The 24591-nt window shown below is 33.3% G+C and overlaps 3 protein-coding genes and 1 long non-coding RNA gene across 5 annotated transcripts in view; 1 reads left to right on the plus strand and 3 right to left on the minus strand.

The window, feature by feature from the left end:
* The window catches only part of LOC149876555 (uncharacterized), a 345360-nt gene that overhangs the window by 90728 nt on the left and 230041 nt on the right, over positions 1-24591 (minus strand). The gene's annotated exons all lie outside the window — the stretch shown is intronic.
* On the minus strand, positions 5629-7425 carry LOC149876577 (uncharacterized). The gene is made up of 3 exons (XM_090075269.1): positions 7389-7425; positions 6201-6458; positions 5629-6107 (listed from the first exon to the last, which is right to left on the minus strand). Exons 1-3 carry the CDS (start codon positions 7423-7425, stop codon positions 5629-5631), a joined length of 774 nt encoding a protein of 257 aa, XP_089931395.1.
* On the minus strand, positions 7665-9641 carry LOC149876578 (uncharacterized). The gene is made up of 3 exons (XR_016448662.1): positions 9516-9641; positions 8997-9102; positions 7665-8864 (listed from the first exon to the last, which is right to left on the minus strand). It is a non-coding gene; the product is annotated as an uncharacterized LOC149876578 (long non-coding RNA).
* LOC149876579 (uncharacterized) overlaps positions 19189-24591 on the plus strand; it is a 295309-nt gene continuing 289906 nt past the window's right edge. The window contains exons 1-3 of one of the 2 annotated variants that reach the window (XM_090075215.1): positions 19189-19311; positions 19653-19773; positions 20189-20413. In XM_090075215.1, coding sequence (XP_089931341.1) covers positions 19739-19773; positions 20189-20357 — 204 coding nt within the window. In that variant the 5' untranslated portion in view covers positions 19189-19311; positions 19653-19738 and the 3' untranslated portion in view covers positions 20358-20413. Of the gene's footprint in view, positions 19312-19652; positions 19774-20188; positions 20414-24591 lie in introns of those variants that run through there. The other variant, XM_090075214.1, reaches the window with a different exon arrangement.

Raw genomic sequence — 24591 nt, forward strand, 5'->3', positions numbered from 1 at the left:
TTGACCTTAAGGACGGATCACACACCGGTCGACCAATTGAGTTCGACGAAGAGCGATTGAATCAACTTCTTCACGAAAATCCACGTCAAACGACCAGAGAAAAACTGTGGTGAACCACCTTCACTCAATGGGCAAGGTTCAGAAACTCGGCGCTTGGGTGCCACACACTTTGAGCGAAAACAACAAAAATCAACGTTCCACAATCGCCGCCGGTTTGCTCGCTAGTCATCGCTCAACACATGGTCACAAACAGCGTTTTCTTTACCGCATTGTCACTGGCGATGAAAAATGGTGCCTTTACGTCAATATGACGCAGCGAAAAGAATGGCTCAGCCCCAAAAAACAAACGACTCCGCGAGCAAAAAAAGACCTTCATCCTCGAAAGATCATGTTGTGTGTATGGTGGGATTGGGAAGGCATAATTCATTACGAACTGCTTGAGCGCAACCAAACAGTCAATGCGAAGCTCTACGTTCAACAACTGCACCGACTCAACGAAGCAATTCAGCAAAAAAGACCAAATAGGCGAAATGGCGTTCTTCTGCAACACGACAACGCCCGTCCTCACATCGCCAATATGACCAAAGCCGCGATTCAAGAACTCGAATGGGAAGTGCTGCCTCATCCTTCATACTCTCCAGACTTGGCGCCGTCAGATTTTCATCTGTTTCGATCGCTTTCGAACACTTTGCGCGGTGTATCGTTCAATAATGACGTGGAATTGAGGGCTTGGTTGGACGAATTCTTTGAGTCAAGACCGGGAGATTTCTATCGCCGAGGCATCGAAAAACTTATTGAACGATGGGAGGAAGTCGTAAACAACAACGGAGAGTATTATTGATTAAATCGTTGTAGTTTTTTTGTTTAAAATAAATTTGAAAAAAACGCTCATGAATTATTCCTCAACCCAATATGATAACCTAACAAGACTTGAAACTGTTCAAACGCTTTCTGATAGAAAGCACCCTGGTCGTCCGACATCCTGGACTAGAGAAAAGAAAGCCGAATTAACTTTGAGACTTGTCATCAATCGAAAAGGGGTCATTCAGAGAAAAATAGGTATTAAATTTGGTGTAAATCAATCGACAATTGGTCGTCAGTTTAAAAAAAATGAATATTAAATATATAAAATGTGAAGACTCCAAAATACACTATAGAACAACAAATAAAGGCAAAGAAAAGAAGCAGGAAACTAGTTAACCAACTCTATAACACAAAATCGCTTTTAGTCATCGATGACGAAAAATACTTTTGTTTTGCAGGGGACAGCATGCCTGGAAATTCTGGATACTAAACAAACAACAAAAAAACATGCCCAGAAAGTGTTCGTTTAATAGGAAAAGAGAAATTTCCAAAAAAAATCTTAATGTGGATAGCCATATCTGACCGTGGTATGTCCGAGCCATTGTATCGCACTTCCAAGGCTGTAGCGATCAATTCATCAATCAATATTAATGAATGTTTAGAAAAACGACTTCTTCCATTTATTCACAAGTATCACGGAGACTTTAACTATTTATTTGGACAGATTTAGCAAGTTCTCACTATTCTAAAGATTCTCTAAATTAGATGGACCAATATGTCTATTACGTTGATAAAGAATCCAATCCCCCAAATGTGCCTCAAGCACGACCAATTGAAAATTTTTGGGGACATTTGGCACAGAGGGTTTACGAGGGAGAATGGCAAGCTTCAAAAGAGCAAGTTTTGATTGATCGCATTAAACTAAAACTACAAAAAATTCATTTAAACTTTTTACTGTCGCATATGAAAGGCTTCAGAGCAAAGTTAAGATCATTTGCAGATGGTGGCGTTTTTTCATATAAAAAATAATATATTTTTATAAAAAGCTTATTGATTTATTTTAAAAAAATATAATAGAAGTCTGCTTTTTTATTTATAAATAAGTTATTAACGTTTTTATTTTGTCCGATAACTTCCGCATCACACATTATTCTGGATAATCCAGGAACTCAGAACAAACTCTGTAACTGCACTCATGAAAGTCTTTTGTAACTACTCCTTCATAAAGTTGATGCTTCTAAAAATGGAAATTTATTTTTGAAAGGATTTTTTCATCAGAAACTATTCTTAAGTAATTGAAGACTTGAAAAAGTAAAGTGGGCACAACAATAGGGGTTAAACTGCTTCAAATTTTAAAACACAAACACCAAAATAAGGTGAAAAGATTGAAAATAAAATAGCACAGTACTTTCTGTTACCTTAAAGCATTCTTGATAAATCGTTAAAAAAACTGTGTGAACTCCTCTAAACTTGTCACTTGTCTTGGTTTTGGCATCAGCTACTGTATGAGAAGATAAAACAGGATTTAATTTGTTTAGTTTCCCTTTTTTTTTTTTCTTTTTTTTTTTTCGAAACAAGCTAAAAGCACCTTTTCTGCTCTTGACGCTACGCCAACACCAAAAATTTCAGTAGGACTGCGCGTAGCCACTGCACCGTTGTTAAACTCAATGATATGCACTTTACCGCAAAATTAACGCACCACTTATAAATTCCGACTTATTTTGAAAAATATTACGTATTTCCCGGATTTATCAAATACAAAGTCGATAATAATGTTTATTGTGACGTCATTTGTAGGCTTTATTCCGTTTTAGTTTCCAAATTGTAGCAGCTTTTCATAAGCAGCACGTTTTGCTGTAACCAAACCTCACTTTTAAAAGAAAAGTATGTATAAAGTTAGTATGAACAGATGTGTTGCTCAATGATAACTGTCATTTGAGCAACACGTCTGTTCTGACTTCTCAACGATACATAAGCAGACATTTTAAAACCTTTTTTGGTACCTCTTGCATCGTTCATGGGAGATGGATTCTTTCTTATGTAGGATAATGCTAGACCACATACGGCGCATGTTGTTACTGAATACTTACAAAATGCTACTATTCAAGTTTTGGAGTGGCCGGCTTGCAGTCCAGATATGAACCCAATAGAGCATCTTTGGGGCATAATGGCACGCTGTGTTAGAAGTCAACATCCACCACCTAGACGAGTTGCAACAAAGTCTTATCCGCGTATGTGAAGATATCCTTCAAGAAACGATTACACCTCTAATTGAAAGAAATCCACGGTGCTGTCTGGCTGCAACAACATCAAGATGTGGCAACGCTAGATATTGATAAGTCAAAAATGTTACATTTTAAGCTGTATTAGTGTGCATAACAACAATAATCATCTTAGTTTATTTTGTTACTTACCTTAATTTTATTACTTACCATATTTCTAGTTTTAGTTTGTTTTTCTTTCTTTTCTTTTCTTTTCTCACCATGCTCAAAGTCGCTTTTATTATTACCATCGAAATAACTGTGTTCATGTGTTCTATTCTTAACACGTTTGTCAAAATATATGACCACAATTAAAATAAATCGAAATGTATGTGGTGCGTTAATTTTGCGGTTAAGTGTATATTAACTAAGGATCTGCGTTTGAAAACGGTACAAAGCGAAACGAAACGAAACGATGAAAAATATTGTTTCGATGAAACCGTTACGAAACAAAACAATTTTTATCTTTTTTCGCAAAATACGGTACAAAAAGAATTACAATTTTCTTGTTTCGTGATAAATACGGGACTAATTGACAATGCTCTTGTTTCGAAAAAACTGGTACGAAACGAAGTAAGGTTTTACTTTTTCCGAAATGAAACGGTTTAAAACGAAACAAACAAGAAATTTCTGAGTTTTACGAGAAATACTGATTTATTTACGACAGATAGGGCTAGCATGAAATAAAAATGTATTTTACTGTTATATTGTACTAATTAACGCACACATTTTCGATTTAGACGAGAAATTAGTTTTATTTAGACTATTATATTTCACGATAAATTTAAATTTTCACAATAAAAAGTAAAGCATTTTTATATCAATATTTGTTGAGTGTCACTTTCGGATAATTCTTCCGGAGTTTCCATTGTTTTTCTTTTGATTCCTGAAGATGTTGATGTTGAAGGTAAAGAAGAAGAGCATAATGGCGTTTAGGAAACGTTTTTTGTTTTGAACGATAATTTTTTTTACTTTTTTGAAAAACTGCTTTGGGTTTAGGATTCTTGGGAGGTGTTCTGAACGGAGTTAATGCTGGGGGGTCGAGGGCTTCTTCAGCATCGTTTATAATTTTCAAGGTCATGTGAGGATAGACAAGGTCATAATTGACTTTAATGAAAGTCAATTGCTTTGCTGTCTGAGTGGAAAGACTATGTCTTTTATCATTTATAATTCCACCGCTGGCGCCGAACACTCTCTCACTACAGCTTGATGCAGCTGGAATGCAGAGCACATTTCTTGCCAACTGTGCTAACAACGGAAAAGTAGAGGCATGTTTCTTCCACCATTTCAGCACATCAACTTTATGCTTTTCTTCAACACGAGACATAGCGAGGAAAGATTCAAACTCCCTTTCAATTTCCGGTACATATTGACTAATGGTGTGGTTATTATCACCCTGTTGAATCTCTATATTTTGTAAATCGTCGTACTCATACACACCAGCTGGCAATTTAACTTGTGTAACTTTATGATTATTTTTTTCACTGATCAAAATAGCTTCCGACGATGGATGATCGTCGATGACTTTCCTGGTGAACTCTTCCAAGATACCGTAATGTCTAAGCATATATCCTGAAATCATAAACATTAACTGTTAAATTTAGTCTTAACAAATAATGAATATTAAAGAATGGTTTTTTTACCAAGAAATAAAACTTATAACCTCTAAAGTACGGATGAAGAAGGTTTCCCAAGGCATAGTGTTGGTTGTATCTTCCATGTTCATTGAATCGCTGGCTATGTGTAAATACTCACTTAGTTTTTTACAAAAAGTAATAATTATTTCTCTGTTTTCCATATCAATGTGGTTATGAAGAAAATTGTCAGTTTTATAAAGCATAGTTAGCATATGACGAAGCACTGGTTCAGTGTCCTTGGACATGCAATCTGACATAATCTTCATTTTATTTAATACTGGCATCAATGAAGCCATCAGTGAAAATTGGTTGTCACTTGGAATAACGTTCTGTAGTGGGTTGTTATTTAGTGCATCTTTTTCTCTAAAAGAAATCAACACATCTTTAAGTTTAAGAATTGACTCCAGCATAAAACAGTTAGAATTCCACCTGGTTTTTACCCGAGCAATCATTTTAACATAGTTTAAACAGAGCAACATACACTCTTTTTCAATAAGTTGACAAACTAAGGTGGACCTGTGAACTTTGCTAGATAGTTATTTACCAATATCTATGCAGTCTTTGACTTCTTGCACTTCATTGGTAGCATGAAGTAGGCTAGTGTTTAGTAGGTGGTCTGCACACAACAGTGATTTATATTTTATTTTGTTCATGATTGACACAGCATGTTTCATGTTTGCCGCCGCATCGTGGACAATGACTTTCTTGGGCACGGCGTCCAACAACGGATATTTTTGGATCATTTCTTCCAGAGCCTTAAACAAGAATGAAGATAAAATAATGATTTATAAGATAACTTATGCAGCTTTTGGGTTTTACAATAAATTAATAATTCTTTCAATAAGTAACAAAATCCTAGAAGAAACGCTATTCTAGCGGAAGGATAAGTTTTACTTTTTTAAATTATTTTTTTTTACAAGCACAAGTTATATGAACATTAAAAAAATTACTTTGCTAATGTGGTAACCAGTGTGTCTTCCCACAAAATTGTCAAAGTTAAGAACATATTTCTTCAGTTCAAACTGACTATTAATATAGTGAAGAGTAAGAGTCATGTATGGATCCTGTGACCTAGAGGTCCAGCCATCAGTAGTGATAGCCACCTGTTGACAACTGGAAACTTCTTTTTTAATTAGGTTTTGCACAGTATCCATAACGCTTTCATAAAGCAATGGCAGCTTGTACCTTGAAAAAGTCGAGGAATGATTCACAATTACTTTTGGATTTAAATTTTCCACCATTTCCTTGAAGCATGGTTCATCTTCTAGAGTGAATGGACTACTTGACCTGCCAATGTATGACATGATTACCATGTCTGTCTCCAATTGCCTGACTGATTGGGAAGAATATTTCCCAATAGTTCCCACATTAACACTTTTAGATAGGCCTATTTGTGATCGTTGATCTAAAAAAACGAAATAAATATTAAAGTTAAACATGGAAATTACCTTTATACAAGGAAAAACATTATTTTATGAAAAATAATTAAAAAACTTACTGTATGCGTCATTCAGTTCAAAGGCAGCTTCTGTAATTTCTTTAACATCTTCTTTTCTTTGGCGCTCAAGTTCGATTTGGGCTCTTAACATCTTAGTGTAGTCAGTGGGATTCTTGGTTTTCAGATGGTACCTGATACCACTAGTGGATCCATCAGTTAACTTGATTAGGATTTGACACTTTTTACATTCCCCACACTTAACATGCGACACAGTAACTTTATTGAAATAACTCCATAAAACTGTAGCTTTTATAGGCACTAGCAAAAAGCAACCCGTAATACGGGTTACGGTCGGTCTGTCACTTAATTTATAGCGGCTGTTTTCCACTATTTAAAGTTGCGAAACCTTAACTGATACCCTTTCAGAAAAACGCATTCAAATTGAAAAAATTGAACCATCTGTAAAATTAAAATAAAAAGTATGCGGAGGTAAAATAATTTTTCAATTATTTAACATTGAGTAATTTACAACTGACATAGATCATATCAGTGTAAGGCAGAACCATTTTCCTCGATATTAAGTACAACAATGTTTTTAGTTACTAAGACAAAATAATAACACTTTATCATGCTTTAAATTGACGAAAAAGTAAGGCTATATTCTTGTTATATTTTTTATAACATGAACTTTAATTAATAAGATTAATATTAAGCGAACGTAAGTTATATATGATTTATTAATTTTTTGGTGTCCCCTTGATACATTTTTCTTAAAAACAGGAAATTGTCTTTAAAACGTTAAATGCACACAACCAAATAAATTTATTAAAAATAACTGACCATTACTATATATGGCACTAATCTGACCATTTTTATATATATGTCCTCTTTGTTTCAATAGCTTTTAGCAAACGGTAATTTACTACCATTTACTAAAAATTCCTTTTGTTACTCGAAATTTAATTCTCTTAAATATTTTGACACTAATAAAGGACCTCCCTTCCCCGTTTTTGCCTTAATGGTGATCAGGAGAATATTTTTATTAAGAGTAGTCAAGTTTTTGATGAAGGCCTTTTACCAGAATACCGAAATGTAAAACAATGATTTACGTGTATGAGAATTTTTTCTTTTTAATATTTATAAGAATTTAACATATATAAGAATTTTTTCTCTCCTCAAAAGTGTTGCAAATGCAAACTAAGCTAATTAATTAGTTAAAAACCTTATAAAATTTAAGTAACTTGATACTTGAAAAATGCGCTAAACTACAATATTCACCACCCATTTAAAAAGATTCCCTAAATTACGTACAGCAAATTATTAGGCTTAAAATAGAGAAAATTTAAAAAAAAATTGAACTAATTGCATACATTTAAATCATTTTAACTGACCAAAATTTACAATAAAAGGTAATTACGTTTCTTTTTATAAATCGTATAAATGCGTCAATCGTAAATCCTAAAGAAAAAAAAAAAGGAATTATGATACTATAATTACAACAACAAAAAAAAAATAAAAAAAAAAAAAAACACCACATAAAAACTGAAAATCGATTTACCTATTTATAGTAACCCATTTTGACATGGCAGTTAATATAAACATTTATCGAAAATGTAACAATAAAATCTGTTTCGAAGTACAAAAGGATTAACAATACTATATATATATAAAAAAAAAACCAATTACTATATATATAAAAAAAACAAACCAAAAGATATAAATTGCATTTTTAGCTTTATGTTGTCTTGGCTTTCAGTAAATAAATAAAAGCAGTAAGTTCCAATAATGAAACAACCTATTATTCATTTTTTACAATAGTCACCAGCATGAAGGTGTCTATTGTTAAAAATGAATACCAACACAAAACATCACAACAATAACACATAACAATAGAATATTTACATCCTTGATCCTAAAATCCAGTGAAGATAACAAACCAAATTAAAATATGAAAGGGAAAATTAGAAAACCAATTTAAAGTTAACTATATTTATCTTTTAACTAAACATATAAATACATAAAAGTTTATTTGTTTTTATGTTCAATATTAGTTATTCAATTACTTCAAATTTAGGACATAAAAACACCCTAGATTTAAAGATCAAGGTTGCATACTCTCATACACATTACGCTAAACATTAACAGACATTATGTGTTTTGAGAATAATTAAAAAAGGCTAGACAACACGACCTAGCTCCAAAGCAGTAACTCCGCCTGGCACTAAATGCTGCCAAGTCACAACTCTGCTATAAGTACATCGCTTGGCTGGCAAGGTTATCAATCTTGCTCAACATAATGCCAAGTCACACCACTTTGAAAACATGGAAACAACATAATTTAAACATATATACAACTATAAACAAATATGGTTTTATATAACACATTTGATTAATAATCTTTTCAATTTGATGAAGAGTAGCTTGTTCAGCTATTAGAAGTGGGACTGAGTGGTGAATGAATCTTCCATCATAAAAAATGTGTATGTATTCCAGAGATGTAAAGGATTGTCAGATTCACAAAAGGTCAAAATAATTGAAAACAACTGTCTAATTTGCTTTGGCATATGTGTTAAAACCGCCTCAGAAAGAGTATTCTGCCATTCAGTGTCATCTTGCAACAGACCTTTCAAAACACATGTTTCACAAAACGTTTCAAGGACAATACCATTAACAGTATGCACATCCTCCCAAGATGTTGCTCCTTTTGCTTGCAAAAGTAACAGTCTAAGAAAAAACAATTCTCCAGTTGGATTAACTTTATACATTCTTACTATCACGTTATTACCACCCCTTTATCTAACCTTCCATTTACAATGTTTATCATCAAATATAAAGTGATAAGGAATGTCTACATACGAATAGCAATCTGCTCTTTCATTTTCAGTAGTTAACTTAAAACCATGCCATTAGGTGCATATCACGCTGAACTGCACGATCTAAAGCCATATGTTCTGCTCCTTCTCTAAAATACATTAATTGATTTTCAGGTAGATGTTTACCAAGTCACAGCACTTTGAAAACACAGAAACAACATAATATAAACATATGTACAAACTATAAGCACAATAAATGTGTTTAAATATGTATATAAGGTTAAATATATACTAAAATAAATAAATACCTTATATACATATTTAAACACATTTTTAAAACAATTATGTAACATATTAACATATACACAAACAGTAAAAAAACACTTTACATTATTATAAAAACACATTGATAAAACAACTATAAAGCACTTATTACCACACACACATACATATCAAAAAAGCATATATGCAAACAATTAACGTGTGCAAACAAAAATTCTAAAAATGACGCAAGAAAATTTAAAAAGATACAAAGTATATATTTACAAACAATTTTCTTTACCTTCTTTTTTTCCTCTTAAGAACTGTAATCTTCATAACAACATTTAACCTTTACATACAATAACATGTGACATGCCATGTCAGTGTTGGCACAAAAGTTTAATTTTTTTTTTCTAAATTTTCTAAAAAAGAACAAAAATAGTTAATAGCATCACAGAAATTTCAAAGTATTAATAACCCTTTTATGGAAATAGCATTAGTGTAACTTTAAATAACATACATACCCCTATTTTCTTTCTAAAAAATAAAATAATAAAAATAAAACTGCTAAAAGAAAAACTAAAACAAACAAAATCTAAACGATTTAAAAAATTAAAATCCTTTCTACTTTAAATCCTTTCTACTTTTATCTGATAAAAATGTATATATAACTATTTCACATACTTACTTCAACTATAATATGATATATAAATGATTAAGATGATTCTTTATGTAATATATCTAAACTAATAATTAAATTCCAAAAGGAAAAAAGTTTTTACTCGCTCAAAAGATCTTTCTCCAATGGCCGCGTGCATTTGCAGAACGCGCTCTTTCAAAGCCTAGTAACTAATTCAAAGGCTAGTAACTAATGACGAAACGACGTTAAACGTTAAACGTTAAGCATTTCTGTAGTAATTATATTATAGATGATTATATGATTGACAATAACTATGATGTTGAAACAATGAAAATGATGACTAAAATCAAAAATTCTTATTTTTAGTGGAAATTAATTTGAATGCTTAAGATCAAAAATGTTTACATCCGACAGATGAAAAACTGGTTTTTTCATAAAATTGTTTTTATCATAACTTTTTAAATAATTTTCAAAAAATATATTTGAAAGTTATAAAAAAAGTTGGATATTTTTAGGAGAAACAAATTTTTAAACAATAAATTAATTAGTTTTGCAGAATATTTAAAGTTAACTCAACAATATCGTATTTAGAAGGTTAAAAAATAGAATTTGAAGTATTTTATTCAAACACTTATTGCAAACTCTTCATGCGAGTTTATATACAAATATATAATTTATGTCTGATGAACTTAAAGTTAAAATTTTGTTACAGTAAAACCTACCTACAGTAGACAATATCTTTTTTAACTTCGTTAGATGTGCCTTATGAAAATGATGCAATTGCATTGCTTTGTTAATAAAGTTTTTAAACTTTCTGTTACGTTTAAATGATGCTAATGCATTCCTTTGTTAATTAAGTTTTTAGTTAAACTTACGTTTACGGACCATTAAGTTAGTAAGTATTAAACGTGAAAGTTCATGTATTGCTTAGGGGTGTAGGAATCATGAAATATCTGTTTGGGGCGGGGAAATATGAAATGTTCGGTAAAAACCTACACGAAACAAAAAAAGTTTATTTTGTTTCGTAAATAACGGTACTAATCGAAACAATAATTTCATGTTTCGTAACAACATGATACGAAACGAAACAAGATTTACGTGTTTCGTATAAATGCGATACAAAACAATGATATTTTTTGTTTCGTAAAAACGGAACAAAACGAATATTCAAATTTTGTACCGTTTCAAACCGAACTTCCGAGAGGATACGAGCAGACGCAGACCCTTAATATTAACTACATATTTAACTCGCGCTTTCCCAGGGAAGCATATTTTTTTTGCCAAGCAAGTGTTTTTTTTGCCAGCCAGAATCATAAAAACATCAATTAAAACAAACGAATTATTGTCAGTTTAAATAAAGAGGCTACCGGCTTTAAAAACTTAAAAAACTTGCTTCACTTTTTCTTACGGAATTTTTTTGAAGTTTTACCTCTAGTTAGTATAAATATCATTGGTTTAGCTAAAAGCATAGTAACGGTTTCTGCTTACTTGCGCAGCCTAGTAAGATGGGTGCACCGCGGACGCTCAGTTGCGAGTTTTTTCTTTTTTCTTTTTATTATTCCCCTTCCCGAAACTCCGAAAGGAACGAAATGCGATTGGCAAGTATTTGATGCATTTTTTTTTTTTTTAATATATATTTACAATATATAAGTATTTACATTTCTAAGCGTGTTGTATATAAATATACATAAATATTGTTTACAAGGTTATTTTTAAAAAGCATTTTCTCTTTTTCATAATAAATATTTCTGTCAATTGGTGGAGTGGAAAAAGGTATTTTTTATTTTTTTTTTATTATAATACAAGAAATATAAAGAGAAAGGAGAGATAAGGAGAAGATAGAAAAGTAGCAGAAAAGTAGAATAGGAGAATAGGAAGAGGTATAGATAAAGAATTTTGATATGATTTCTCATATCATATCAGTGTTAGTTAAATTTAAAATAAGATCATTAAATCAAAAATAATTAAATTTAAAAGATATCATGAACGGAGCTGATGTTTAAAATTTTCCGTTTGAGTGAGTTTAAATGTTCACTTTTAATTTTCCGTTTTCAAGATAACATAGTGTGTCCATATGGCAGAAAAGATCAAAAAAGATGTTTAAAATGTTCCTTTCAGCGTGATGGTTATAATTTATTATGGTTATATCTTTATTTTTTTTCGAAATCTTTTAGATAACATTTTGCGCATCCATCTTTCCGTTTCTGAATGAATCGCGTCCTCTACGCGCCCGCATGTTTTGCAGTTTTTGTTTTTGAAAGTTTGTTGCCGTGAGTTTCTCGTTAGTAAAGTCGCTGTCGGTAGACTGTTGTGTTAGAATCTGTAAAGTACATTTTGGGTAGTTCCGTGTGCGTGAGAAGTGAAGTTCCTTTTCCAAATTAATGTCCAGGGCAGTTTTGTTTTTGCCACTCCAGTCCAGTAGCGTTCAGCCGTCACAACTGTCGTTTTGTTTTTTGTTATTTCTGTGTATATGGATTTGCAAGTTTTGTTAGTTGTGTCAAAATGAATGGAAGTTCGGTCAAGTATTGTATTGCTGTTTTGAAATATTGTGGCGTTTTGTCGTCGCAATGTTTCGGAAAGTCGTTGTGTCTCAGAAAGGTCCAGTCTGGGTGTTTGTGTGTGAATTTTTTCAAAGAGCTCGCCAGCCAATATTTGTAAAGGTAATGGTAGTCATATGTGTCTCCAGCGCATCTCTGTCTCAGTTGAAACAGAGTTTTTAGGTGGAGCGCGAGACATTGGTATTTCGGTGAGAGTATGCCAAGACCTCCGCTTTTGATAGGGAGGAAAAGAGTGCTTCTTTTAACAGGGTTGTTACCCAGTTAAAGTTTATTGTTTGTGTTAGTCTTGCGTAAAAGGTGACTCCCAGTATTTTCATTCCGTTTCCGTTCGCCCAAGTTATGTCCTTTAGTTTAGCGTCAGAATTGGGTTCGAAACCTCCCAGAGCCAAATCTCTCGTTTTAGACGCGTTTATAATAGAACCGCTGGCTTTTTGAAAGATACCTACCTTCCGGAAGAATATTTAAACAGATTGGCCGTTTCTGGCGAAAAGAAGAGAGTGTCGGCATATTAGAGTATCCCGCCATCGGAAATTGCGTAAATGCGTAAATTCCGATGTGAGAAATAGTTTATAAAGGTGACTCCGATGTGATGAGATGGTGAGGAATGGTATCACATCGGAGGTGCGATGTAGTCCGAGGCCGATGGGGAGAATTTCACGTACTCTCCGATATATTTCGAGATTTACGCATAATCGTACGATATTTTCGCGTAATTTCACAATAAATCGTATTTAAAGTGTAAATTCGTAATATTGTGGTATTTCCGATGTATTTTTCTATAATTACGAAGTTTTCACAAAATTACAGCAAAATTTTGCAAGCCGCCACAAACCATCGGAAAATAGCGGAAAATAAAAGAATTAAATCACATCGGAGTACTCTCTATAAACTATTTCTCACATCGGAAATATACGCATTTACGCAATTTCCGATGGCGGGATTCTGTAAGGCATACTGCTGGATTTTAAATGCTTTGAATGTGCCAGGCAAAGAATAGGCCTCGATGCCGTCATCCGCTCTGACCAGCAGAGCTAGCGCTTCCGCGACGAAAACGTACAGCAGCAGCGACAGCGGATATCCGCAGCTGAAACCGCCCTTTGTATGGAAGAAAGGTAATAAGAATCCACAATTGATTATAGATGCTGAGACATTAGAGTATTTATGAAAGAGATGATGTTTTTGCCTAAGTTGTATTTTTCAAGAATTTTTATAAGAAAGGTGCGATCGACTTTATCAAAAGCCTTTTCTTGGTCGATGGACAAGATGAAGCATGGAGTTTGTTTAAGCTCAGCGTATTCTATTAAATCCCGGACTAGGCGTAAATTTGAAAAGATGTTTCTTCCCGCGATGCCGCACGTTTGGTTTGGCTCTTTGACTTTTCCCATCACTTTTGACAGCCTTAGCGCGAGGGCTTTTGTTATGATCTTATAGTCTGCGCCAAGGAGGGAAATGGGGCGCCAAGGAGGGAAATGGGGCGCCAGTTCTTCTGGTCTGTTAAGTCACCTTGTTTCGGAATGAGCGATATGATTGATTTTCTCATGGACGGTGCGGTCTGCTTTTCTGTGAATAAAATATGGTTGGCGAGCTCCTCGAAGTCGTCTTCTAAGTCCTGCCAGAAGGTTTTATAGAACTCGGCCGGAAGACCGTCGTAGCCTGGTGACTTTTCCGTTTTCAAACCTGTTCAGGGCCTCCTTTAGCTCTTGTTTTGTCAGGCGCTCATTTAGTGGTTGGTTTTCCTCCGCGCTTAGAAATTTTTTGATGTGAGCCAGAACGTAGTTTTGACTGTTTTCGCAGAGTTCTGTTTTCTTGAACAGGTTTTAATAGTAGGTTTTGAGCGAGTGAAGAATGTCACCAGGCTCACTTGTCAATGATCCGTCGCTTTTCCGTATTTCGGATATGGTGTTATGTTTTTGCTGCGACTTCTCAAGATTGACAAAAGAAATTTAGACGGTCTTTCGCCCTCTTCTAGCAGTTTCTGCTTTGTGCGCACGCTTACACCAGGGAACTGCAAATCAAAACGCGATTCTCGCGTGGCGGCTATTTCGTCTGCGTTCGCTAAAATATTTTTTTCTAGATCGAGGAGGTGATATTGAAGGCGCTTGATTTCGTGTATTTTGGTTTGGCCTGCTCGCGCTACGATCTTTTGCAGTTCCGCCGCTATAAGTGCTTTGAAATCATCCCACCAATACAGAGAGGAGGAGTAGGAGGATTTCTTTGCGCGCAGGTCGCGAATATGATTTTTGATGTTTTGTTGGACTTCCTCGATTTTAATGAGGGAACAATTCAGCTTCCAGTATTCTGGTCCTCTCCTTACCGTTTTCAAATGTAGCGTGGTTGTCATAAAGTCGTGGTCCGAGAAAGTATTTGTCAGTATGTCTGTGCGCGTCGCTCTTATCGCGTCGTCATGTCGGCAGTAAATTCTGTCCAGTCTGCATTTGACGCTTTTTTCTGTCCAAGTGTATGCCCGTTGGTTTTTGTGTTTCGCGCGCCTTATGTCTGTTAGTTTGTAGCGTTTTTTAAAGTTTTCCAGTTGCGTGATAACTCAACATTCTAATGTGGTTACCGCTTTTTAGTTCGTTAAGTTCAATATTTGGTTTGCAGAGAATAGCCACCCCACAACACGAGCTGCTAGGATCTGAGCTCCAGATGGACGCGCCTAACTATTCGTCACTCCACGGTTTTGCTGTGGTGGGTACGGAGCCTGTTTCCTGAAGGAAGATTAGATCAAAGGAGGAATTTTGGAGAATTCCGAAAAATTTGGCGCGTTTTGTCGTGTTGTTCAACCTGCGTATATTGCACGTTAGAATATTAAGTGCCATGGTGGAGGGGACCAGTTTGCATTTTACGCAATTTTGCACACATTAAAAAATATTTTAAAACAGTTTTATAGTTTTCTTTTCTTTTTATCATGGTAAACTAAAGTGGTGATAGTTTATGCACTTTGCGCATGATTTTAATCTGCACCTGACGCATATTGTTTTCAACAGCATGCGTCGATGTGGTGAGAAGAGAAATTTTGATTACGTGATAAAAAACTAAATACTTTTTAAATTGATTTATAAGTTGGAAAGTTATAACTAAGGCTGGAAAATTAACTAGTACTAATAGGAAAAATAAAGATCATATTTAGATAAAAAAGATGTAAAGGAACAAAAAGGAAAAAGAAGAGACTCACTGTGTTTTTTCCACACATTTTGGAGAATTGTAGTCTTCTTCTTCAAAACTGAGATCGGCATCCTCTTCACAAAGTGGGTCTGAGGTACCAATAGCGCTGTCAATTTCGGTCGAAAAACTAGAGTCATTAATATTTGTAGTATCTTTATTGCTTTCAGAGGTAACGATGATGTTTATATTTTTCTGGATTGAATTTTTGGGGCTCTTCTTTTTCTTTCCCCATGCCTTTTTCGGGTTAGAAAAGGTCTAGATAGATTTCCTTCAGAATTTTGATTTTCGTTTTCTTCAGAGGCCCTAGGGGTGTCTTTCAACTTCTTTTCCTCGCTCTTGGTTTTTTCAATTTTTCTTTCATCCTTGGGTAATGGTGTTTTGGAAGAGTTTTTCTGAGGTTGCTGACGATGTTCAGGTTGACCTCTGTGCCTGTAACGTAGAGTCAACCCGTTCACATTTTTGTATCTTGACAAAGGGTTTTGCGATGGGTTTTTCCAATCGGAAATCACTACTATAACTTTCCTGTACTAATGCCCTCTCCTTCAACGTTGACTTTTTGGCAATAAAAGGAGTCAACCTTTCCCCTACCTTTGGATAAATGCTCTGCAAGTAGAGCGATGGCACAAGAGTTTCCGTTTTTTAGGCAGCCGATAGGAATATTTTGAACCAGCATATGAACCTTGGGAACGATTTTTTGTCTGAAGCGAAGAACTCAACCTTTAACTACAACTTCTGCGTTTAGAAAAGCTGCAAGACAGTCTGAGTTGTGGAGGGCAAACTCGAAATGTTTGTTTGAATACTGTCTAGTGACACCCCAAACAGAGGAAAGAAAATTTTTCTCGTTTAAAGCTGAAAGAAATTCAGGAACGCTGCAGTTCAAATCGCCATATCTGCAAGTAAGTACAAGCGAATTTTCGCTGTCAAGAGTGGACTTATTAAAGATACCAGGCGAGACTCTGGTCGGCTTGGTTGATTAGTCAGACTTATTTGATTCCACTACACTTGCATAACTCAAGGGTGCTGAAGAAGCATCAACCTCCAATTCTAAAAAAACTCAATAACAAAAATAATGCAAGAGCTGAAAAAATAAAATAAACTCCGTTAACACTCCGTAAGTAAAATGAAAAATAAAAAACCAACATAACATAAAAATCACTAAGAAAGAAAAAAAAAACAAATCGAAGGCATTCTGCACAAATGGAAAAAAGGAAACGTTACTCCGTATTTAGATGTTCTCCGTATTCGCTACTAAGTTTAAATACCCTTTTTCGTTGTTTCTTATCTCGTTTCTATGTTTATCAAGATTTTTTAAAAGTTTTATTATTTCAAGTTCTTCATAGAGTAGGTATTTAATTTTATTCTCGTATTTTTTGAGGATTGTTCGGAGCTCAAGAGATTTATTAGTGTGATAGGATTTCATTCTGTTGTTGTATATTTCAGCTATGAGAGTTTCTAATAAAATATGGCCAAACTCTCTATCTGCCGTTAGCGCGTTGTAACCAAAAAATAAAAACTTCAGAGAGTTCTCTTGCGGATAGTTTTTGGGATAGAGTTGATCGAGAATATCAAGAGTATACAAAAAAAAATAGGTTGCACTTTCTCACATTCGTACATCATATGGGCAACAGTTTCGCCCGGCTTAAAGCACATAGGGCATTTTGAGTCTCGTCTTATGCTTTTTGCATACATACTGGAATTGTTGGGGATCAGATAGTGCATCGCTCTAAAAATTATTTTGCTTGCCTTGTTGTTGGTATGTCTTTTTTGGAGTTTGTGAAAGTGGTTTTCCCATTCGTCTTCAGTAATCCTAGTCATACTTTTTTTATAGTTTATTGACCAGTTTCTGTATTTGATTTCTAGAGTTTTATTTGGCTTGTTAAATAGGTGGTAAAGTGTTCGTATTGTAAGGTTTTTATATTCGTATTTAGGTTTGCGTTTGAATAGGTTGTGTGGTGCGTTATGGTAGTCGTAATTCTGAGATTCATTCATAATTTTGTTTCGCCATCCGGATAGTATTGCGTCTATCATTACCTGTAGCTCTGTTTCACTCATTTCAAGCGTAATATGATGTAAAAAGCCGAGTTGAAATACTTTAGCTATGTCACCTATTTGTATAATGCCGCTCTTGATGGTTTTTGTGCTGGGTGTTAGGTATGGTTTTTGGTTCGTTTTTATGAGGTGGTTGAAAAAAATGGGTTGATTAAGTATCTCCTCAACTTGAATAATCTTGACCTTGTTATGTTGTTTTAGTTCGTCCCAGTGTTTTAGAAACTGTTTATAAAAAGGAGGTAGTTTGTGTTACTTATTATAGTTTCTAGCACGTGTTTGCTTTGTTGGAGCGTTTCTGTGTCTATTTAGGATATGGCACATGACGTCTTTCCATGGCCCACTCTGTTCATTATCATACAGCTTAGCAATCCAGTTCGTTTGTATGGCCTTTAGTTATGCTGTCAAGTTGGTTTGCCCGAGCCCACCCTTTCGATCTTTTGTTGGCTTATTGCGCGGTTTAATCTGGGCTTGTTTTCTCCCCAGATGAAGTTGCTGATTTTTGCTTCGATTTTATTTAGTTGCGCGAGGTTGGGCAGGGGCACTATGAAAGCAAGGTGCAAGACTTTAGGCAATACCATCGTGTTTACCACAATTGTTTTGCTCTTCAGCGAAAGTCTGCGCTTGCTCCATTGTCTTAGCGTGTTTTCTAATTTCTCTAGGTTTTCGTGCCAGTTTGTTTTGTGGGAGAAATTTCCAGAGTTGCTAAAGGTGATGCCTAAGCTTCTAAAGGAGTTATTATCCCAGTTAAAGTTGAGATGGTTTTCATTGTTTTTTAATCTGTTTCCGCCTAGCCAAATGCCTTGACATTTGGCCAGGTTGATTTTGGCGCCTGTCGCTTTGCGGTTAATTTCTAACGCTTTGCCTATATTTTTGATGGATTCGTCTCCTGTTAGGTAAAAATTTGTATTATCAGCATATTGCTGTATTTTTGTTTCCCTGTTTCCTACATTTATTCCGGTTATCTGAGGGTTTAGTCTAACGTACGAAGAGAATATTTCCGCTTGTATGATATACAGAATCATTGAGAGAGGGCAACCATGCCTTACGCCTCTTTGTATATCTACCTTTTCTGAGAGATTTCCGTTAATTTTAACTTTTGCATAGATACCGTTGTAATGAGTTTTCATATGTGATACAAAAAGTTCTGAAAAACCAAAATGTTGAAGACTTTTAAAGAGAAACTCTCTATCTGCTCTGTCAAAGGCTTTGACCTGATCAATGGACAGTATGCAGGGTCCGATTTTTTCTGCGTTAGCTATGTCTATTATATCTCTTGTATAGCTTAGGTTGTAATTTATCGTTCTATTTTTAATGCAAGCCGTTTGATTCTCATGTATTATTTTAGGTAAGATTTCGACAAATCTCTTAGCTATTATTTTTGTCAAGATATTGTAGTCCACATTTGTTAGTGATATCAGGCGCCAGTTGTTTATATCTTTTTTGTTTCCTTCTTAATATAATTCCTACAGAAACGTTTAATGTTTAACATTTAACGTTTAATGTTCAACGTTGTTTCGTCATTAGTTCCTAGGCTTTGAAAGAGCGCGTACTTCAAATGCACGCGACCATTGGAAAAAGATCTTTTGAGCGAGTTAAAACTTTTTTCCTTTTGGAATTTAATTATTAGTTTAGATATATTACATAAAGAATCATCTTAATCAATTATATATCATATTATAATTGAAGTAAGTATATGAAATAGTTATATATACATTTTTATCAGATAAAGTAGAAAGGATTAAAATTTTTATTAGATCACTGATCTCTATAATAACTATAATATATAAATAATTATTATAGAGATCAGTGTATTAAATAAAGTAGAAAGGATTTTAATTTTTTAAATCGTTTAGATTTTGTTTGTTTTAGTTTTTCTTTTAGCAGTTTTATTTTTATTATTTTATTTTTTAGAAAGAAAATAGGGGTATGGATGTTATTTGAAGTTATACTAAAGCTATTTCCATAAAAGGGTTATTAATACTTTGAAATTTCTGTGATGCTATTAACTATTTTTGTTCTTTTTTAGAAAATTTAGAAAAAAAAAATTAAAATTTTGTGCCAACACTGACAACGCATGTCACATGTTATTGTACGTAAAGGTTAAATGTTGCTATGAAGATTGCAGTTCTTAAGAGAAAAAAAAGAAGGTAAAGAGAATTGTTTGTAAATATATATTTTGTATTTTTTTAAATTTTCTTGCGTCATTTTTAGAATTTTTGTTTGCACACGTTAATTGTTTGCATATAAGCTTTTTTGATATGTATGTGTGTGTGGTAATAAGTGCTTTATAGTTGTTTTATCAATGTGTTTTTATAATAATGTAAAGTGTTTTTTTACTGTTTGTGTATGTGTTAATATGTGTTACATAAATGTTTTAAAAATGTGTTTAAATATGTATATAAGGTGTTTATTTATTTTAGTATATATTTAACCTTATATACATATTTAAACACATTTATTGTGCTTATAGTTTGTACATATGTTTATATTATGTTCTCTCCGTGTTTTTAAAGTGCTGTGACTTGGTAAACATCTACCTGAAAATCAATTATTGTATTTTAGAGAAGGAGCAGAACATAAGGCTTTAGATCGTGCAGCTCAGCGTGATATGCACCTAATGGCATGGTTTAAGTTAAATACTGAAAATGAAAGAGCAGATTGCTATTCGTATGTAGACATTCCTTATCACTTTATATTTGATGATAAACATTGTAAATGGAAGGTTAGATAAAGGGGTGGTAATAACGTGATAGTAAGAATGTATAAAGTTAATCCAACTGGAGAATTGTTTTTTCTTAGACTGTTAATTTTGCAAGCAAAAGGAGCAACATCTTGGGAGGATGTGCATACTGTTAATGGTATTGTCCTTGAAACGTTTTGTGAAGCATGTGTTTTAAAAGGTCTGTTGCAAGATGACACTGAATGGCAGAATACTCTTTCTGAGGCGGTTTTAACACATATGCCAAAGCATATTAGACAGTTGTTTTCAATTATTTTGACCTTTTGTGAACCTGACAATCCTTTACATCTCTGGAATACATACAAATTTTTTATGATGGAAGATTTCATTCACCACTTAGTCCCACTTCTAACAGCTGAACAAGCTACTCTTCATCAAATTGAATAGATTATTAATCAAATGTGTTATATAAAACCACATTTGTTTATAGTTTAATATATGTTTAAATTATGTTGCTTCCATGTTTTCAAAGTGGTGTGACTTGGCATTATGTTGAGCAAGATTGATAACCTTGCCAGCCAAGCGATGTACTTAAAGCAAAGGTGTGACTTGGCAGCATTTAGTGTCAGGCGGAGTTACTGCTTTAGAGCTAGGGTGTGTTGTCTAGCCTTTTTTAAATATTCTGTAAACACAATGTCTGTTAATGTTTAGCGTAATGTGTATGAGAGTATGCAACCTTGATCTTTAAATCTAGGGTGTTTTCATGTCCTAAATTTGAAGTAATTTAATAACTAATATTCAACATAAAAACAAATATACTTTTATGTAGTTATATGTTTAGTAAAAAGATAAACATATAGCTAACTTTAAATTGGTTTTCTACTTTTGCCTTTCATATTTTAATTTGGTTTGTTATTTTCGCTGGATTTTAGGATCAAGGGTGTAAATATTCTATTGTTATGTGTTATTGTTGTGATGTTTTGTGTTGATAGACTGCTTCGCTTACCTTCACGTTGGTGTCTATTGTTAAAAATGAATAATAGGTAGTTTCATTATTGGAACTTACTGCTTTTATTTATTTACTAAAAGCCAACATTATGCTAAAAATGCAGTTTATATCTTAATTTGATTGTTTTTTTTTTTTTAATTTATTTTAGTATTGTTAATCCTTTGCACTTCGAAACAGATTTTATAGTTACATTTTTGATAAATGTTTATATTAACTGCCATGTCAAAATAGGTTTCTATAAATAGGTAAATCGATTTTCTGTATTTATGTGGTTGTTTTTTTTTTCTTTAAGATTTACGATTGACGCATTTATACGATTTATAAAAAGAAACCTGATTACCTTTTATTGTAAATTTTGGTCAGTTAAAATGATTTAAATGTATGCAATTAGTTCAATTTTTTCTATTTTAAGCCTAATAATTTGCTATACGTAATTTAGGGAATATTTTTAAATGGGTGGTGAATATTGTAGTTTAGCGCATTTTTCAAATATCGAGTTTCTTAAAATTTATAAGGTTTTTAACTAATTAATTAGCTTAGTTTGCATTTGCAACACTTTTGAGGAGAGAAAAAATTCTTATATATGTTAAATTCTTATAAATATTAAAAAGAAAAATTCTTATACACGTAAATCATTGTTTTACATTTTATTATTCTGGTAAAAGGTCTTCATCAAAAACCTGATTACTCTTAATAAAAATAGCTCTATTCTCCTGACCACCATTAAGGCAAAAACGGGGAAAGGAGGTCCTTTATTAGTGTCAAAATATTTAAGAGAATTAAATTTCGAGTAACAAAAGGAATTTTTAGTAAATGGTAGTGAATTACCGTTTACTAAAAGCTATTGAAACAAAGAGGACATATATATAAAAATGGTCAGATTAGTGTCATATATAGTAAAGGTTAGTTATTTTTAATAAATTTATTTGGCTGTGTGCATTTAACGTTTTAAAGACAATTTCCTGTTTTAAAGAAAAAGGTATCAAGGGGATACCAAAAAATAAATAAATCATGTATATTTTACGTTCGCTTAATATTAATCTTATTAATTAAAGTTCATGTTATAAAAAATATAACAAGAATATAGCCTTACTTTTTCGTCAATTTAAAGCATGATAAAGTGTTATTATTTTGTGTTAGTAACTAAAAACATATTGTGTTGAACTTAGTAATGTCGAGGAAAATGGTTCTGCCTTACACTGAGTTGACTTACGTCAGTTGTAAATCACTTAAATAATGTTGAATAATTGGTAAATTATTTTACATCCGCATACTTTTTATTTTAATTTTACAGATGGTTTAATTTTGTCAATTTGAAGGCGTTTTTCTAAAAAGGTATAGTTAAGGTTTCGCAACTTTAAATTGTGGAAAACTGCCACTATAAATATGGTCCGTCTGTTAAGTAACAGACCGACCATAACCCGTATTACGGGTTGCTTTTTGCTAGTTTTTATAAATGCAGGAGATAATCGCTTCCTTTTGGGTCGCGGTCATCTCCTTGGTATTTAAGATGTTGTTTAGAGTGTTTGTCAGTTCGTCGCTGACCATATTTTTAAAGGATTTGTAAAACTCAACAGTTAGCCCGTCAGAGCCAGAAGATTTGTTGTTACTCATCTCTGAGATCGTCTTTTTAACTTCGTTGACTGATATCGTTTTTGTTAATATGTTGTTTTCTTCGGGCGACACTTGCATATAGGGATTGCAATCCCGCACACTTTTCAATCCCGCGGGATCCGCGCGGAATTTTTTAATTTCTGTGCGGATCCCGCGCGGGATTAGTACGTTTCTTATGCACGTCATAAAAGGCAAAATGACAATTGTATTTTTCTTTCAAGTATTTCAGAACAAATATACTCAACTTATTAAATTGATAAGATAAGGTAAATAAAGCCAAAAAACACAATTCATTTGTAAATCAATATAATTCTTAACATTTAATGAACAAAAAGATAAGCCAAAGTACATAGAACATCTTTTAGCTTTACGTAGAACGTCTATTAGCTTTATTTATTTTTTAAAATATCAAAATGAGAAAATCATTGTAAGAAATGCGCTCTTAAGAAACAGGACCTACTTAAAGTATGTATCATCACTTAATCTACTCCTCAAAGGACTGCAAATGTAACCAGCAGCTGAAAAAGCTCTCTCGGCCTCTACGCCTGTTGGTGGTATGGTCATCAAGTAACTATGCGCTATATCTAGAAACTTGCCTCTTGCTCCTTTACTTTTATAGGCAGACAATTCCTGCTTCAACAATTTATCAAAGTCTAAAGAATCTAAATTTGGTATCTCCTTTGCATTTTCTGTCCAGCTTTTCTTGTCTTTCTGTATTTGATTTTCCAATTCTTTTTTCAGCGATAGAATTGTAGGAGTTAGTATTTGGGAATTGTTAATAGAATCTGCAGCTTCTTTTTCTTCGAGTTCATTTTCTTCGTCTTCATTTCTTTCAATTGTATAAACTCTTTTCAATGCTTTTTTTATTTCTTGACGCATAACGGTTCTTTTTGGCATTGAAAAAGTGTCTTCATTTTTTTTAAATTTCTTGTTCATACTTTTTAGGATTTTGTAAGTAAACTAGTAGTCTATTTAAATTCTTATCACGACGTTGTGCAAACCTCTCACGAAGTGCTCAAAAGTGATGATTGCTTTTACAATTTATCTAGCATAAATTGAAAAGTTGTTTCCGCAGTGACAAGGTTCGATTCTCTCCTGCATAAAAGTTCGAGAAAAGTTTTAGTGGTGCCAGGCAAATAATTAAGTCATGATTTGGGACCACTCTCAATCAACATCAATTAAGGCTTTGTCAATACACACTTTTAGTCTATGAAATCTTTTTAACATATCGAACATACTGTCCCACCTAGTTTTACAATCAAGAATCAACTGAAGCTTTTTCCCGTGTTCTTGTAGGATATACTTCTGTAAATATGTATCATGTTTGACAGGAGAGTTTTTAAATATTTTTACAACCTTTCTCACTTTTTTCATGAGATCTTTGTAATTGCTAACCAATTCAGCAGATAGTCCGTCCAAAATCATTGTCAAACCATATTCTTTATTTATAACTTCATCATCCTCTGTGTTCCTCTTAAGAAGAAGACGAGTATGGTAACTCAGTGTTACCATACTCGTCTTCTTCTTCACAATTTTCATATGTAGTAATCAATTCTTCATCTTCTCCGCTGTTTTTCTTGTATAAGATATCAATAACTGCAAGTTGTATTCCATGAGCATAGCAGAGTTGTTGATAGCAAGACATCATTTTACCGACTTTCA

Source organism: Hydra viridissima, unplaced genomic scaffold (assembly GCF_058129835.1).
Source record: "Hydra viridissima isolate aposymbiotic clone 2 unplaced genomic scaffold, HvirCarnegie_v1 scaffold_19, whole genome shotgun sequence".
NCBI classification, from domain to species: domain Eukaryota; kingdom Metazoa; phylum Cnidaria; class Hydrozoa; order Anthoathecata; family Hydridae; genus Hydra; species Hydra viridissima.